Below are 12,781 nucleotides of genomic sequence, written 5' to 3' on the forward strand. Positions count from 1 at the left end.
GCTACGCGTGCGCGGGTGTGTGAGCGGGGTTAATGTGGAGGGGGACGACGTGAAAGCGCAGCCAAGCCTCAGGCGCTCACGGATGACATGGTGGTGGTGGTGGTGGTGGTGATGTTTATTGACGGGTGGACCTAGCCTTGCGTGGTATGCCGGCAATTTCTCACCCGATCAGCACCTTTTTACCTCGTTGGGCTGGTGGGTGATTTCAACTTGGACGTCTCATTCCCCGATGCGATTTGGATACTGTCCTCCGTGGTCTGGTGGTTTGGGCTAGTGTGTCACACAGACAGTAAGATACCTACGATGCGGGAGGTAAACGGACCGCCTCATGTTTGTGCGCTAGAATAAAATTCTATTCTTCGAAATTTCATTCAGGAATTTAACAAGAAATATACTCGATGGCACTTTACAAGCGGATGTGTTTTGTTTCGTGCCCTTCTTGTACTGCTACAGCTTCGTACTGCTACAGCTTCGCAGACAATCCTCCTTCACAGAATGGAGTGGCACTGAACTGTTTTATTTTGACATTGGTGTCCATCAATGATTTATCGACGCACCATCCATATCCATATGATGAGATATAGGCTGGAAGTGTAAATCAATGTTTTAAACGGCGTGCGACCTTGATTGTTACCGCGTGCTAATAGCACACACAGTGGGACGTCGTTTTACAATGCTTCGTCCATAAAACTCCTCACGCTTTAAAGAGACGTGGCTTTTCGTTCGTAGACATGAAAAATACATAAAGCGCTAACAATAAAAACGCCGCTTAAAACGTTATTTAATCAACTTTAACCACTTTTTAAAAATGGCTCATAAACACAGGGCTTATGGTGCGTTTTTACATAATTTTTTTAGAAACGCGTGCAGTTAAAACTGATAGGCGCAAGACATAAACAACCCATTAAAGGCCGCTTAGGGCGGATCTACGTCTGGATCGTGCAGGGCTCTGGCTGTCTCCTGCGGTCTGCAAACCTGGGCTGCATTATCGCCTGGATCGTCGCTGCTTCCCAGGTATGTGGCAATGCAGTGGTAAGTTAAAAATAGCTGGTAAAGGTGAACGTACCCCTAACTCGCCAAGTCAGATTCTGTGCGTGACTAACTTGCCAAAGTATCCAGTGCTCAAGCATACATTAATGTGCGCCGATGCCGTAAGGCTCACCATGGTTGTTCTTTTGCCTGTGTCGCTTCTCGAGTCCAGGACTGCTTGAATCGCATGATGCTCTACACGACGGCGATGGCAGTACGCCTAATCGGGATGACCTTCTACGCCACCCTGTCAGCGCTTGAGCAGATGTTGGAGGTGAGCGCACGCGTCACCATCTTCTGAAGCAGCTCTTACGTAGCGTAAGCATATATGCAACTGCCGCCAAATTTAGCGCGCCTGTCCCTGTGAAGAAGGGTGACCTGCGGAAGAGGGAGCGGTTTAAGAAGGGCATGAAGCATGAACTCTTCTGTTTGTAATTCGCGATTGGCTTTACTTCCGAGTTAATTAGCTGAATGAAACTTGGAAGAACTACAGTTTTACTCCAGCGGACACGAATGTGGCAGTCAGTTTCCCCTCCGCGTCGTAGGCGTCTCACTGTCTGAGTAACACAGCAACCCATACTACTCTACAGCAGAAGTAAGATGGCAAGTTGGGCTAGTTGGGGCAGATTCAGATTCATGGTGAAAAACAGCGCAAGAAACACAGGGACATAAAGAAGATGGGACGAGGCACAGCGTTGACGTTGTACGTCGTCCCATTTCGGTTCAGCGCTGTGCGTCGTCCATCTTCTTTTTGTCCCTGTGTTTCTTGCGCTGTTTTTCACCATGAATCTGAATCTACTCTACAGCAGTCAAGTCATACCTATAAAGGAGACGTTCACGATGAAATCTCGCACCAGCGTAACCGGCACGACATCGATGAGTGCGTGAAACCTGGCTGCGCGTGCACGCCCCCCTCCACCTGCCGCTCCCCTACACCCGCGTACGAGTAACGGGACACCTGTAGATATGGCCGGGCTTAGACGTTACAGGGGCCACGCACACAAAACACAAGTTCATCGAAAGATTGCTTCGCTAGAGTCATAATGACACCACGTTTAACGCACACTTCGCTGAAATAAGCTATAAAATTAGGAAAAAAGGAGTGGCCACGCGACCCATTAGCTCATTTCCCGCAACAGAACTCATGATGTCATATGCCCACCTGCGATTGGCTTAGGCCGGCAAAAGCAAAATAAAATTAGGAAGGGCTGAAAAGCTTGCCGAACGAGCTATATGAGATTAATTGGAATGCATATTCAGTTTACAGCAGTAAGAAAGGGGTAAACAATGAAAGTTACAAAAATACACGTAAACATAGAAGCACCGATGCGCACTGCTGTTGGTACTGGGAACACTTTCTGCACAGCAGACCGCCGCTCTGGAGTTGTCTTATACGACACTGGCCGACTGGCGTAAGCGACGGTGACGTACGTGACCCTGTTTGTCGAGCATACCCCACGTTTCACGAAACTATTACTTTCTATCGTAACAAAAATAAGCCAAGTGCGAATACGTTCGAAAACAAAGCAACGGCGGACAACGGTCCGCGTCTCAGTATGCTAGCGCCGTGTGGGGGGACTCTCGGCAAGCAAGGCTGCAGAGCCTATTGACGCACTGGGAGTTCGTTTGAATACTCGCTGTTCTGATAACATGGCACGCGTCACAAAAACACACGATTTGGCGGGAGAGTCAATGTTTTAACCTAAATTCATTAATTCCTCAGTGAATACGGCACCGTTTGCCGCCGGAAAACGCTGGGCGCACTATAAAACACGAAATCTCTCGAATAAAACAAACTTGTATTTTGCCTGCATAAAGACTCCGGCTGAAATGTCCCTCCGAAAGAAGGCCTTCGAGCCGGCCGCAAAAAACTACGCCCAAAAAGTCACACAAGGAGCCTTTCAAGAGGTATACACAAGACCCTAGCTCTTGGTTGCAAAAAATTTCTGGTCTACGCTGATTTATCTACGCAAGCTAAACGTGAAAACACAGGCACATACAGTTTCGCTGTAAAAAACGGCTGCCTGACTGTTCGCTTCACTGCAAACATAGTCGAAAGTTTACAGTCTTCTGCCAGCGTTGCTACGCAACACCCTCTGCTACCTCCCCCTCCCGTCCTACACGATCTTCCCTGTCACTCTCATCATGACAAATTCATGCAGGTTTGCTCATTTCAATCAATTTGCCCGTGATCGCAATTTTCGCACGCCATCTGCTGAACCTTTGCTTTTGTTGTGTTTGAAGCAACTCGAGCCGACATTTTTTGCTTTGGTGTTTGGTTTTATCTCCATGTTATACACCATTTTGAAAGCTTTTTTTTTGTTTTTCATTTGCTGCCGAAAAGAAAATCTGCCTACGTCGCCCGCGCTAACACGGAGCTCGGGAAAAAAGCGTTAGTTGTCATGCGATGGCCTCCTTCGTTCCTTATTTCACAAAGGGGAAGTAAGGCAGAGAGAAAACAAGGACCATGGATTAGCGCTCTGTCTGAGCTGACAATTCTCTTCAGTTGCATTCGCCTTAAAGGACGGGAAATGGGTGGCTGGCTATGCAACGGCATAGAAGGGCAATTTTTATTTGTTTTTGTCTTTTGCGTGTTTGTTTGCATTCCGTGAAGCAAAGCGAACGTCGCTTGCGGGTTCACCCCAGTATTCATTTTCGCGCTGACTGGTACCGTTGGGGCTGAAATTCACCGTGTCCTCTAAGACACAAAGTAAAAATATAAATTCTTCCCCTAATCTTTCAGGCATGGTTTCACTATTTTTACATATGAAGTAACTTTAATAAGCGTTACCTTGGACATCAATCGTACATGTTCTTTGTGGATTTTATTTTGTAGGGATTATGTTTACGCATCCATAACTTCGAAGCAATTTAAACTACACGTTGTTACTTGTGATAATTTGTTATTCACTTTTACTTTCAGAAAGAATCCATCGTACACCACATCGAACTACTTGAACTGCACCGAGAGGAGGTGGGCGCATTGTGTCTTCTTGAAATCCTAGAAAACTAGGTTGTCTTCGTAGAAGACAAGAAAGTTTCCCATTCAAAACTGTTCTTATGTATACGTTCATAAAATGCAACGAAAATGTGCATTTATGTATTCAAATAATTCTCTTGATATATAGCGATAGTTACAAGCAGCCTACACAATACGCAGCTCGCTAAAGAAAATAGCAGACGCGGTTGGTTTTGTAACACAGATTTCTGTGTCTTTCTCTATGGCAACAGGAGGAAAAGGAATGAAAATGAAAAAGGGAAACCTAGAAAAATTCAGTTGCTTTTATGGTAAGGACGAATACTTTTGTAGGGCATGCAATAAAGAAGCGGGATCCTTGGGTAATGCAATTCTCAGTCATAGCACATCAGGGGAATGCGGAGGACGCAGTAATCTAAAAAAAACAACGAGCGTTATACTCTGCGTGTTTGTAAAGCGTGGCGTGCGTCCTGCATTGGTGCTTTATTCTTTAAAATGTTCGGGTCCCTATGCATGCCAATCAGGGACTTCTAATTTCCCGCTGCTTTAAAAAAATATCGAATGATGAAGGAACTTTACTGTATTTTATGCAGATCTTCGGACGCTTCTCAGTGCCCGTCATCTTCATGACCAGCGTAGTAGACGTAAGTATTGCTGGCATGCTCCACAGTCTCGTCGTCGCTGAGAGGTTGACGGTTCACACAGTGCACTCAGTTGCATTTCAAGCCAGAGATGCTTTTTTCGCGATTCAAATAGTGTACCTAGTTTGTTCTGACTAACCAGTCTTTTCTTAAATGTTTCTGAATGACATAAATAGCAACGTTTGTGGGCAGCGTGGGAGGTACTGAGAAATTCGCAATTACGGAGTTTCTCTCCATCAAAATCGCGAAGAAAAAAATCCAGGGAACCTTGCAATCACTCGCAGGACTTGAATGGGAACGGTGTTGTAGGTGAGCGTTCCGAGACACATAGTCAAGTTTCACTAACATTGTTTATTTGCACAGTTGCTTTGCTAGCAATCGTCGCCGTATGCATCGAAGAGGTCTTCGTCTTCTTCGCGGCGAGTGGTGGAAGCAAAGTCATCTTCAGCATTGTAGATCTCCACCAGCTCTTTTTCATCGACTCGAGGCAGCGATGGCGGGATCTCGAAGTCGTTTGGGGGAAGATGGCGCACCAGTAGCCATGTCTTCGATAATCCATAATGGTTTCTAGAGAATGCGGCCACCAGGGTGACCTCTCCCAAGCAGGGTGTCTTTTCATATTTAGTATTAGCGCTGGAGGTATAATATATTCGGTAGCGCTTGAGGGCAGCGCTGGAGTTTTTTTTTATGCATGCAGGGCAGCACTTGACAAGAGCGCTGGAGATTTTTTTCTTTTGTTGCTAAAGCCGCTGCGTGAGCCGGGGGCTGCGCGTCCACTCGAAACACACGCTCACGAGCGCTCGCCATTTTCTCGATTCGGGGGGTCTTTGCCAGTTTTTTTTTTTTTTTGCTAAAGCCATTGCGCGTGCCGAGAACGCTCGGCAGCCGCCGCGAGGCACGCGCTTACGAGCACCCATCATTTTCTTGGTATTTTTTCCTGCAGCGACAATTAAACTTACGGCTTGTACAACAATTCCGCTATAAAAATTTAAGACCAGCTGCACCCAGTGTGAAATCTACTGAAGCAGCAGAGCTGAAGTTCTCAGATCAAATGCCAACAGACGCTCGTCCGAGAACGGCAGCGCCGTCGCCGCGCAAATCCCGTGCTTCGCGCAAAAGAATCGGCAGCTAAACGTCTACGGCGGGACACTCTCTCCCCTGGAGGAGGGAGAGAAACGCACGCCTGCGAGACCACTGCGCCATCTTTTGGCGGGTCTGGGAACATGCTCGTATTTCTGCGTGACACAAGACTTTCAGCAGATCTACGAAAACGCTGGATATACAACAGTGCCGCTGTTAAAACACACCATGTAGTGCGGGTGGTCACGATTGCTTACTCTAGCAGTGGCATTGTAAGCGCGTTTCTTTTTGTGTCGCCCAATACTATCGGCATTTCGTGGCCGTAATTTTCCATCCCCTCTACTGACTCTTTGCCCACTGGCTGCACACTCCATCTTATTAAGCCTGCAAGATGGTACGGGACGCGTTGCAGGGCCGGACAAGGGGCACTCTGGGCAGAAAGGGCGGGCGAGCAGCCACCGCTTTGTTTTGACGTTTCGCTAACAACTACGTCGGCATCGGTGCTATTGCCGCGCCGTCGCAGACAGTGCTACCGCCGGCTCGGGGTACGGCTTAAAGGGACCCTGCAACACTTTTTTCAACTCTAATTGAAATCTTAAATGCTTGCAGAATGTAGTCACCCAACACATCCAGTACTTAGATTAGGGGTCGCGAAGTACCTCAGCCAATAATTACTTCTCTGTGCCCATCAGATCACTTGTAAATTCGCTCAAAAGATTTTTCTCCCTTTCCCGGTCTCGACGTTCTTCGACAGCTCGAATTACATCACTGAGGCCATGTAGCGGCTGTTGACTGGTTTTCCTTAAGTTGCAGCAATGAAAGCTTTTCGATAGCAACTTTAAAAAAAAGCTACAAAAACAAAGCTGACATGGAAGGCGTATCTGGTGCGAAGAGCAAATCAACCAGTGCCGCTCCATGCTGGCGATAACTATACCTTTCGCAGTGGTTCCAGACGCGAAGGAAAGAGTGAAAGCGCTTATCGAAAGTTTTGCAGGGTCCCTTTAACGTCACTCCATCACGCACACGCGCTGTATTCCCTGTTCTTTCACTGCTTTCTGTCAACGGTTTCACGCCGCAGCGTTGCAGCTGAAAGCTGATTTTGTGTTTTAATAAGAAACTTGGTAGGGGGAGGGGGCTGAAGGATCAATTTGGGCACTCCACTATGGCAATATTGGGATGTCTATGGGGCGAGAGGACTTCGTACTGCACTGGATATAACTGGGATAATGATGATAATGATGATGATGCTTACGATTGTGATGACGATTGATTATCACTTTATGAAGACTGAATGAAGCAGTGGGTTTTTTTGTTTGCAGGCGCTGTTTGTGTACATGTTGACCCGCTACGAGGAGCACCTCCGTTTCCAGGCCCGGGGCGGTGCTCCCGTGCTGGAAGCGAACGACAGCTCGAGTCCCATCGCCTCGCTCGGCAGCGTCCCGTCCACCGAGAATGTCGCGAACGCGTGACGATTGGCACTCAAGACCACGGACTCGCGTGAGCCGATGGCCGGAAGCGGTTCATGGAGAGGGCCGCGGAGTTTTAAGCACTGCAGCGTACTACAGTGCCTGGAAAACCGCGCTTAAAACTGTGTTCTTACGCTCACCTCATTTTGCAACTTTGTGGTCAAGCTTGGAAAGTTTGAGCATGACGATGGCGCATCGCATTTTCTGAACAGGGTTGTAGTTGAACGCTGATTTTCCGCAGTTGAACAGACGCGCCAAATAAAACGCTAGCGTTATCCGGTCATTGACGGGCCTCTTTCTGTGCAACTATTCGAATGATGAGCGTGTAAAAAAAGACAAGGTTAAAGTAGTAGTGCGGCATCTGTGGGGCGTTTAGGTCTCGCCACCAGGTTACCTGCAATTTGTACGGCCCCTCGTCCCCAAAAAACAAAAAAACGCTTTTCCGGCTTTTATATTGCGATAATATGTCGTAAGATACGTTATTTTGTAGCATTTAAATATAAAAGAATTCATTGGCTTTTGTTAAAGCTTTTCTTATAAATTGTAGCGCTTCGGAAAACCTCATATAATCTGGTTTTATGGGATGTTGGTATACCGGGGACCATGGCTTAGTTATGTACTCTGTGACCGGGGACCATGGCTTAGTTATGTACTCTGTGCGTGAATAACTGACACTGGAATAATTGCTTCCAGCTAGATTCAACCGGGTTGTTAGTATTTTTGCGTCCTGACAACACTGATTTCTTATTGGGCCATGTAAATGTTTGGGTGCGTACTTGCAGGCGGGCTTATGAAGCGCCAGTAACAACACTCCCGTGTTAGCTTGCAAGGCCACCAACGTCCAACACCCGCCGCCGTGGCTCAGTCGCTCATGCGCTGTGCATCTGATCCCAAGGACTCTCCAGCCGCGGCAGCTGCTTTTCTGATGAAAGCTAATAACTAAAACGCCCATGTGTCAAGATTCCAGCCCTATAGGTGGTCTAAGCTAATTCGCAGCCCCCGATCACAGCGCCTGTACCATCGACGGGCTATTCGTAGCTTCGGCGCCAGAATTCGAATTTACACCACAGCAGAAAACATTGGCCTAGCTATGACACCTGAGCACCTACTGATGCTGCAATACGAATACCAGCATTTCGTCGAGCATTGCGCCGACCCCAACCCTGGCCTTGGCAATGTGGGCTGCGTCATCAGCTTCATTCCTGCAATTGGTTGCGCGACGTGGAGATGTACGTGTCACTAACTTATTTCTGTGCTGTTGAGGCTGTGAGGTTCACAGGAGCGCCCACAATGATTTGCAACGGGCAGTCTATGCACTCTAAACCGGCACTATTTCTTCCGTATACATACGGGGCGTGCGGAGCCAAGCAAACCGTGCGTTATTACAGCGTACCACTGGGCTCTGCAATCATCGTATTTCTGAAAGCACAGGCGCGGGTGGGAGTTTGACGTCGCCGTGCAAGACGGAAGTTCTTAAGCCACCATGCGCCCCTAGTGGTTTTTGCCACATCCCCCTGAGTGAGTGTGTGAGAATTGCGGGTTGATATTGTGAATGTTGACGTCGCCTTCCCTGAAAGTTTACGTACTCGGCAGACCCTCACAGCAGCTGCCTGTCAACGGCCAATCATCATAAGTGGGCACGCATGAATAGCGAATGGGTGTGTGCATGTCGCAGCGCAATTCAAACGAATGAAGCGGCCGTGGGCTTCTATAGCTGCTGTCATTGTCACTGGCCAATTCATTTGAGGGGGTGCATGAATCACATATTCAGTCTTTGCGTCCGGGGATCCCAACGTTCAGCCTAACGATGGGACAAACAATGTCGAACTCAATGTACGGCAAGCTGCGGGTTCAGAAGGACAGGAATACGTTTTTTTTTTTCTAAACGCCGATAGTCCAGGGTACCTCTTTTGGAAGCACTGGGCAAGGTTTCCTATGCCCTGGACTTCCGCAGGAGCTGTGTCGCTGGGCTGCGGTCAGAGGCGAATCGCTTCCCAGGATGACACAGTTGGTTTGGGGATCTGGGTTAAAGTTGGGTGCCGATTACACACCCATAACGTGCGAGTAAACGGTGCTGTACCTGGATATGTCACATTAGGGCTAACGTTCTTCAATCGACCATAAGCTTCTAACGGCTGCTGTCGCCGTCTCTTGCCAAACCATTTGAATACGTTTTGAGTTCGTCCATCCAATGTGAATGTAGATGGGGGGATAAGGGCTACATGAAGCCAATAAAATTTTTTATGATAGGTCCTGGTTACAATTTATGGCCGCGTGAATCTGGGGATCATGCGAATGAACCATGGTGCTCAGCCATCAAAATAGTTCTAGTAAATGCTTGTTATGGCAAATACTAATCTCTCCCATGATATAATACTATCATCATAATCATAAACCTCCCACTCAGGCCCACAGCAGGGCGAAAGCCTCTCCCATTGGCTTCCAACAGCTGGTGTTCTGCGCCGCTCGAGTCCAGTGTAGGCCACCGAATTTCAATATTTCATCGATAGGGATACCATACTGCCATGGGACATGACGGACAATGCCCCATGGAGTCATGACCCAACATCCGCGACAACGATGGCGACGACGACGACGGAGTGGCTGGTGGGCACGCTACCCGGGATTGGTCATCGCCGCTTGTACATAATATAAATAGACGCTCCATCATCTGCCATGATTCCTCCCACCTGTGTCCTGCCACCACGTAACGTTTTGGTAAGGGTGCTGGGTACTGATCCCCATCGTGGAACCTCACGCCTGGCCTCGGCTCCTGAAGCGAACACACCGAGCCTCTTGGATCACGTCGGCCCACCCCAGCCCCGGTGAGCCATGGACGTGATTACACAAGCCAATAATCCGCTGAGACATGCCGAAGTGACCAGCCGCGACCCAACAAGCCGATGCCGATCCCTGCCCAGTTCTCCGGCGTGATTCCAAGGGCTTTGGGACGCTGCCTCGTTGCATAGGCCGGCATCGCTGTTCTGGGGCCGCCGCTCATCAAACTCTCCATCGCCATCGCTGGTGGCAAGAACTTTTCGACCCGTATTCTCCTCACTCTCATTCGCATTTTCACCCCATTCAATCACTGACTGCTGCCTCGACCGGGACGCTCGTCCTCGACCGGGGTGTTGGTGGTGGGGTGGAGGGAAGGGCGGGTTATTTCACGGGACATGGCCGACAATGCACTATGGGGTCATAGCCCCGATCCACGACAACGATGACGACGACGACGAATGAGTGGCTGGTGTGCAGCCTACACGCGCTCTGTCATCGCCGCTTGTATATAATGTAAAAAATGGCCGCGTATCTGCTGCTCTCGTTGCAAATTTTGACGAAAGACGATTGTCGATTTGCGCCCCTGCCAAGTAAATGTCTCCCTTCTCTTTCCCGCTCACCTCTCATGCAGTTCTTCTCCCATTTCGTTACTGCCACGCTAGAGGTTTGCTATGCTAAATTCGACTTAAATTTTTCGCGTTACACTGCTCGTCGGCCTCGAGCCTCGGGTGCCTCGATGCTGTGCGGCGAAAACGCGCGTGAATCGAGGCACCCGACTATAGTATACAAAGTTTATAGAGTGCACGTTGCCCTACCCCACGAGCGTGCCAAGCGTAACGTGGAACCTATCTAGTGGAACCTTTCGTTGCGTTTGCCGTTTCATTCCTTAAATGCCGCCAGAAGCTATAGTAGCGCTGGATACAGCAGGCGAAGGTTTTCTGCAGCTGGTGTAGTATTTCACTTGCTATGGGAAAAACGAAGCATCCATGAATTTTTTAATAAAGGAACACGGCAAATATGACTGTTGACAAGTACGGACATTGACACCAGACTTAGAGGTTTAGATTTGGACGTGAGTACATAGGACTATTGCGCAGCTTTTATTTCACTTTGGCCGGTGGCTTAATCGAGTCAGACAGACAGACAGACAGACAGACAGACAGACAGACAGACAGACAGACCAAAATTTCTGCGTTTAAGTAGCCCACGAAAGACTGTCGTCTTTAATAGATCATCCATCATACCCGCCGCGGTGGCTCAGTGGCTAAGGCGTTACGCTGCTGAGCACAAGGTCGCGGGCTCGATTCCCGGCTGCAGCGGCCACTTTTCTGATGGAGGCGAAAAGCAAAAACGCCCGTGCGGACGAGATTTCGGCGCAGGTTAAAGATCCCCAGGTGGTCAAAACTAATCCGGAGCCCTCCACTACGGCCCACCTCATCGCCTGCGCTGCGACGGCGCGTTAAACCCTTCAATCAAAATAAAAAATCAAATCATCCATCATCTGCTATGGTTCCTCATGTGTGTCCGCTGCCACGTAACAGTACCCTAGGTAAACCATTTCACACAATTGCTCTACAGGAAGAACAAAAAACGGAGTCGCGGGGCGTAAGGGGAGTTATGAATTGCAGAAGACCTCCGAAATAGTTTCAACTTTTAAAGGGGCACTGAAGGAAAACAGCAAGTTGGTTTCAAACGGAAGTCTGACCTTCCCATGGCCATTTTGACTCGGCGTCGAAAAATACCTTAATTGCTGAGAAATCGCTAATAAAACGCCGATCAAACGTTACGCAAGCCGCTGTTTGCGTCACAGTAAACCGGACGCCAGCGAGGCAGCGGGCGGAGGTGTATAGAAGGAACCGAATACAACGCCACCACTCACCGAGCGGTTTGGTCAGTTTCAGTGAAATCAGTCGTGCTTCCGAACTCCTACGTCCTTTGCAGCTCTGGAGCTCTGAGCAAAATGTATCTTTATGGGACCCGCGATGAGTATTGACGGTTTATCTGAGAAAAAAACATTTTCGTTTTGAGGCCCCGCAAATGGTGGCGTCGAACCTAACCGCTCACGCGTAGCGCGCACGTCATCAAAATGCGGTAGGAGAGGCCCTGACGTCACGTTTGTGAAGCCACAGCCGCCTTGACATGATCCCATGGAGCCCCGCACTTGTTCCCACTATCCTCTGCTGTTTCCGGTTTGATTTGACTAACATGGCGTCGCCCTGCCCTCCCGCTTCGCAGCGAAAACAGCTTCGTCGCTAATTTCTCGGTGCGATGTCATGTTCTAAGCTGTTGATTTCGCCTTCAATTTGCCCATTCTAACCCTCACCCAAAGTTTCAATCGAAAAACGGCCTTCGTTTTTGAGATAAAAGGACGATTTTTAAGCTCTTAAGCCTGGCAAAGCAGCGTTTGTCGTCGTCATAGCAACAGGCTCGCGGGATCACGAGTGGCTACTGCAGTTTCTGTTCGTAGATGGTGCTAGGAATCCAGGCACCCCACGCGCTGCGAGCGTCGCGCACGAGTTGCAAACTACATGCGGGTGGACTACGTACGCTTTTCACGTTTGCGTACATGAACTCTGTACACTCGTGAAACTAAAACTGTCTAATCTCGTTTCGCGTGAATAAGCGGGTGCAGTGGTTTGCAAGATGCCTCACTGTTGCGTGCCGGATGGCCGGTCGCACTCGCGGTTCACAGGTAAGTACATATATTCGCCAATGCGCTATTTGTCGAGCAAAACGGAAGCACTACGTGTCTGCCTCACTTTGTTTTGTGTTCGTTGAGAATATATTCCCAACTGAAGCAAATCGCCACA

At 48.8% G+C, this 12,781-nt stretch overlaps 1 protein-coding gene across 1 annotated transcript; it reads left to right on the plus strand.

Moving 5' to 3' along the window:
* Positions 1 to 904: 904 nt before the first annotated feature.
* LOC144147293 (uncharacterized) lies at positions 905 to 7,545 on the plus strand. Its single transcript, XM_077679390.1, has 5 exons — positions 905 to 1,014; positions 1,202 to 1,303; positions 3,953 to 4,003; positions 4,600 to 4,650; positions 7,047 to 7,545. The coding sequence occupies exons 2-5, from the start codon at positions 1,217 to 1,219 to the stop codon at positions 7,194 to 7,196; spliced, it is 339 nt and encodes a 112-aa protein (XP_077535516.1). The 5' UTR covers positions 905 to 1,014; positions 1,202 to 1,216; the 3' UTR covers positions 7,197 to 7,545.
* Positions 7,546 to 12,781: the final 5,236 nt, after the last annotated feature.

This window comes from Haemaphysalis longicornis, unplaced genomic scaffold (assembly GCF_048455015.1).
Source record: "Haemaphysalis longicornis isolate Haplotype H1 unplaced genomic scaffold, Haemaphysalis longicornis Haplotype H1 scaffold_7, whole genome shotgun sequence".
NCBI lineage: Eukaryota > Metazoa > Arthropoda > Arachnida > Ixodida > Ixodidae > Haemaphysalis > Haemaphysalis longicornis.

Bases quoted from the DNA above. Each gene is read 5' to 3' on its own strand.
- LOC144147293 (XM_077679390.1), top strand. From the start codon at position 1,217: ATGATGCTCTACACGACGGCGATGGCAGTACGCCTAATCGGGATGACC. The intron at 1,304-3,952 runs GTGAGCGCACGC...TTTTACTTTCAG, and splicing joins CGCTTGAGCAGATGTTGGAG to AAAGAATCCATCGTACACCA. The intron at 4,651-7,046 runs GTAAGTATTGCT...TTTTGTTTGCAG, and splicing joins TCATGACCAGCGTAGTAGAC to GCGCTGTTTGTGTACATGTT.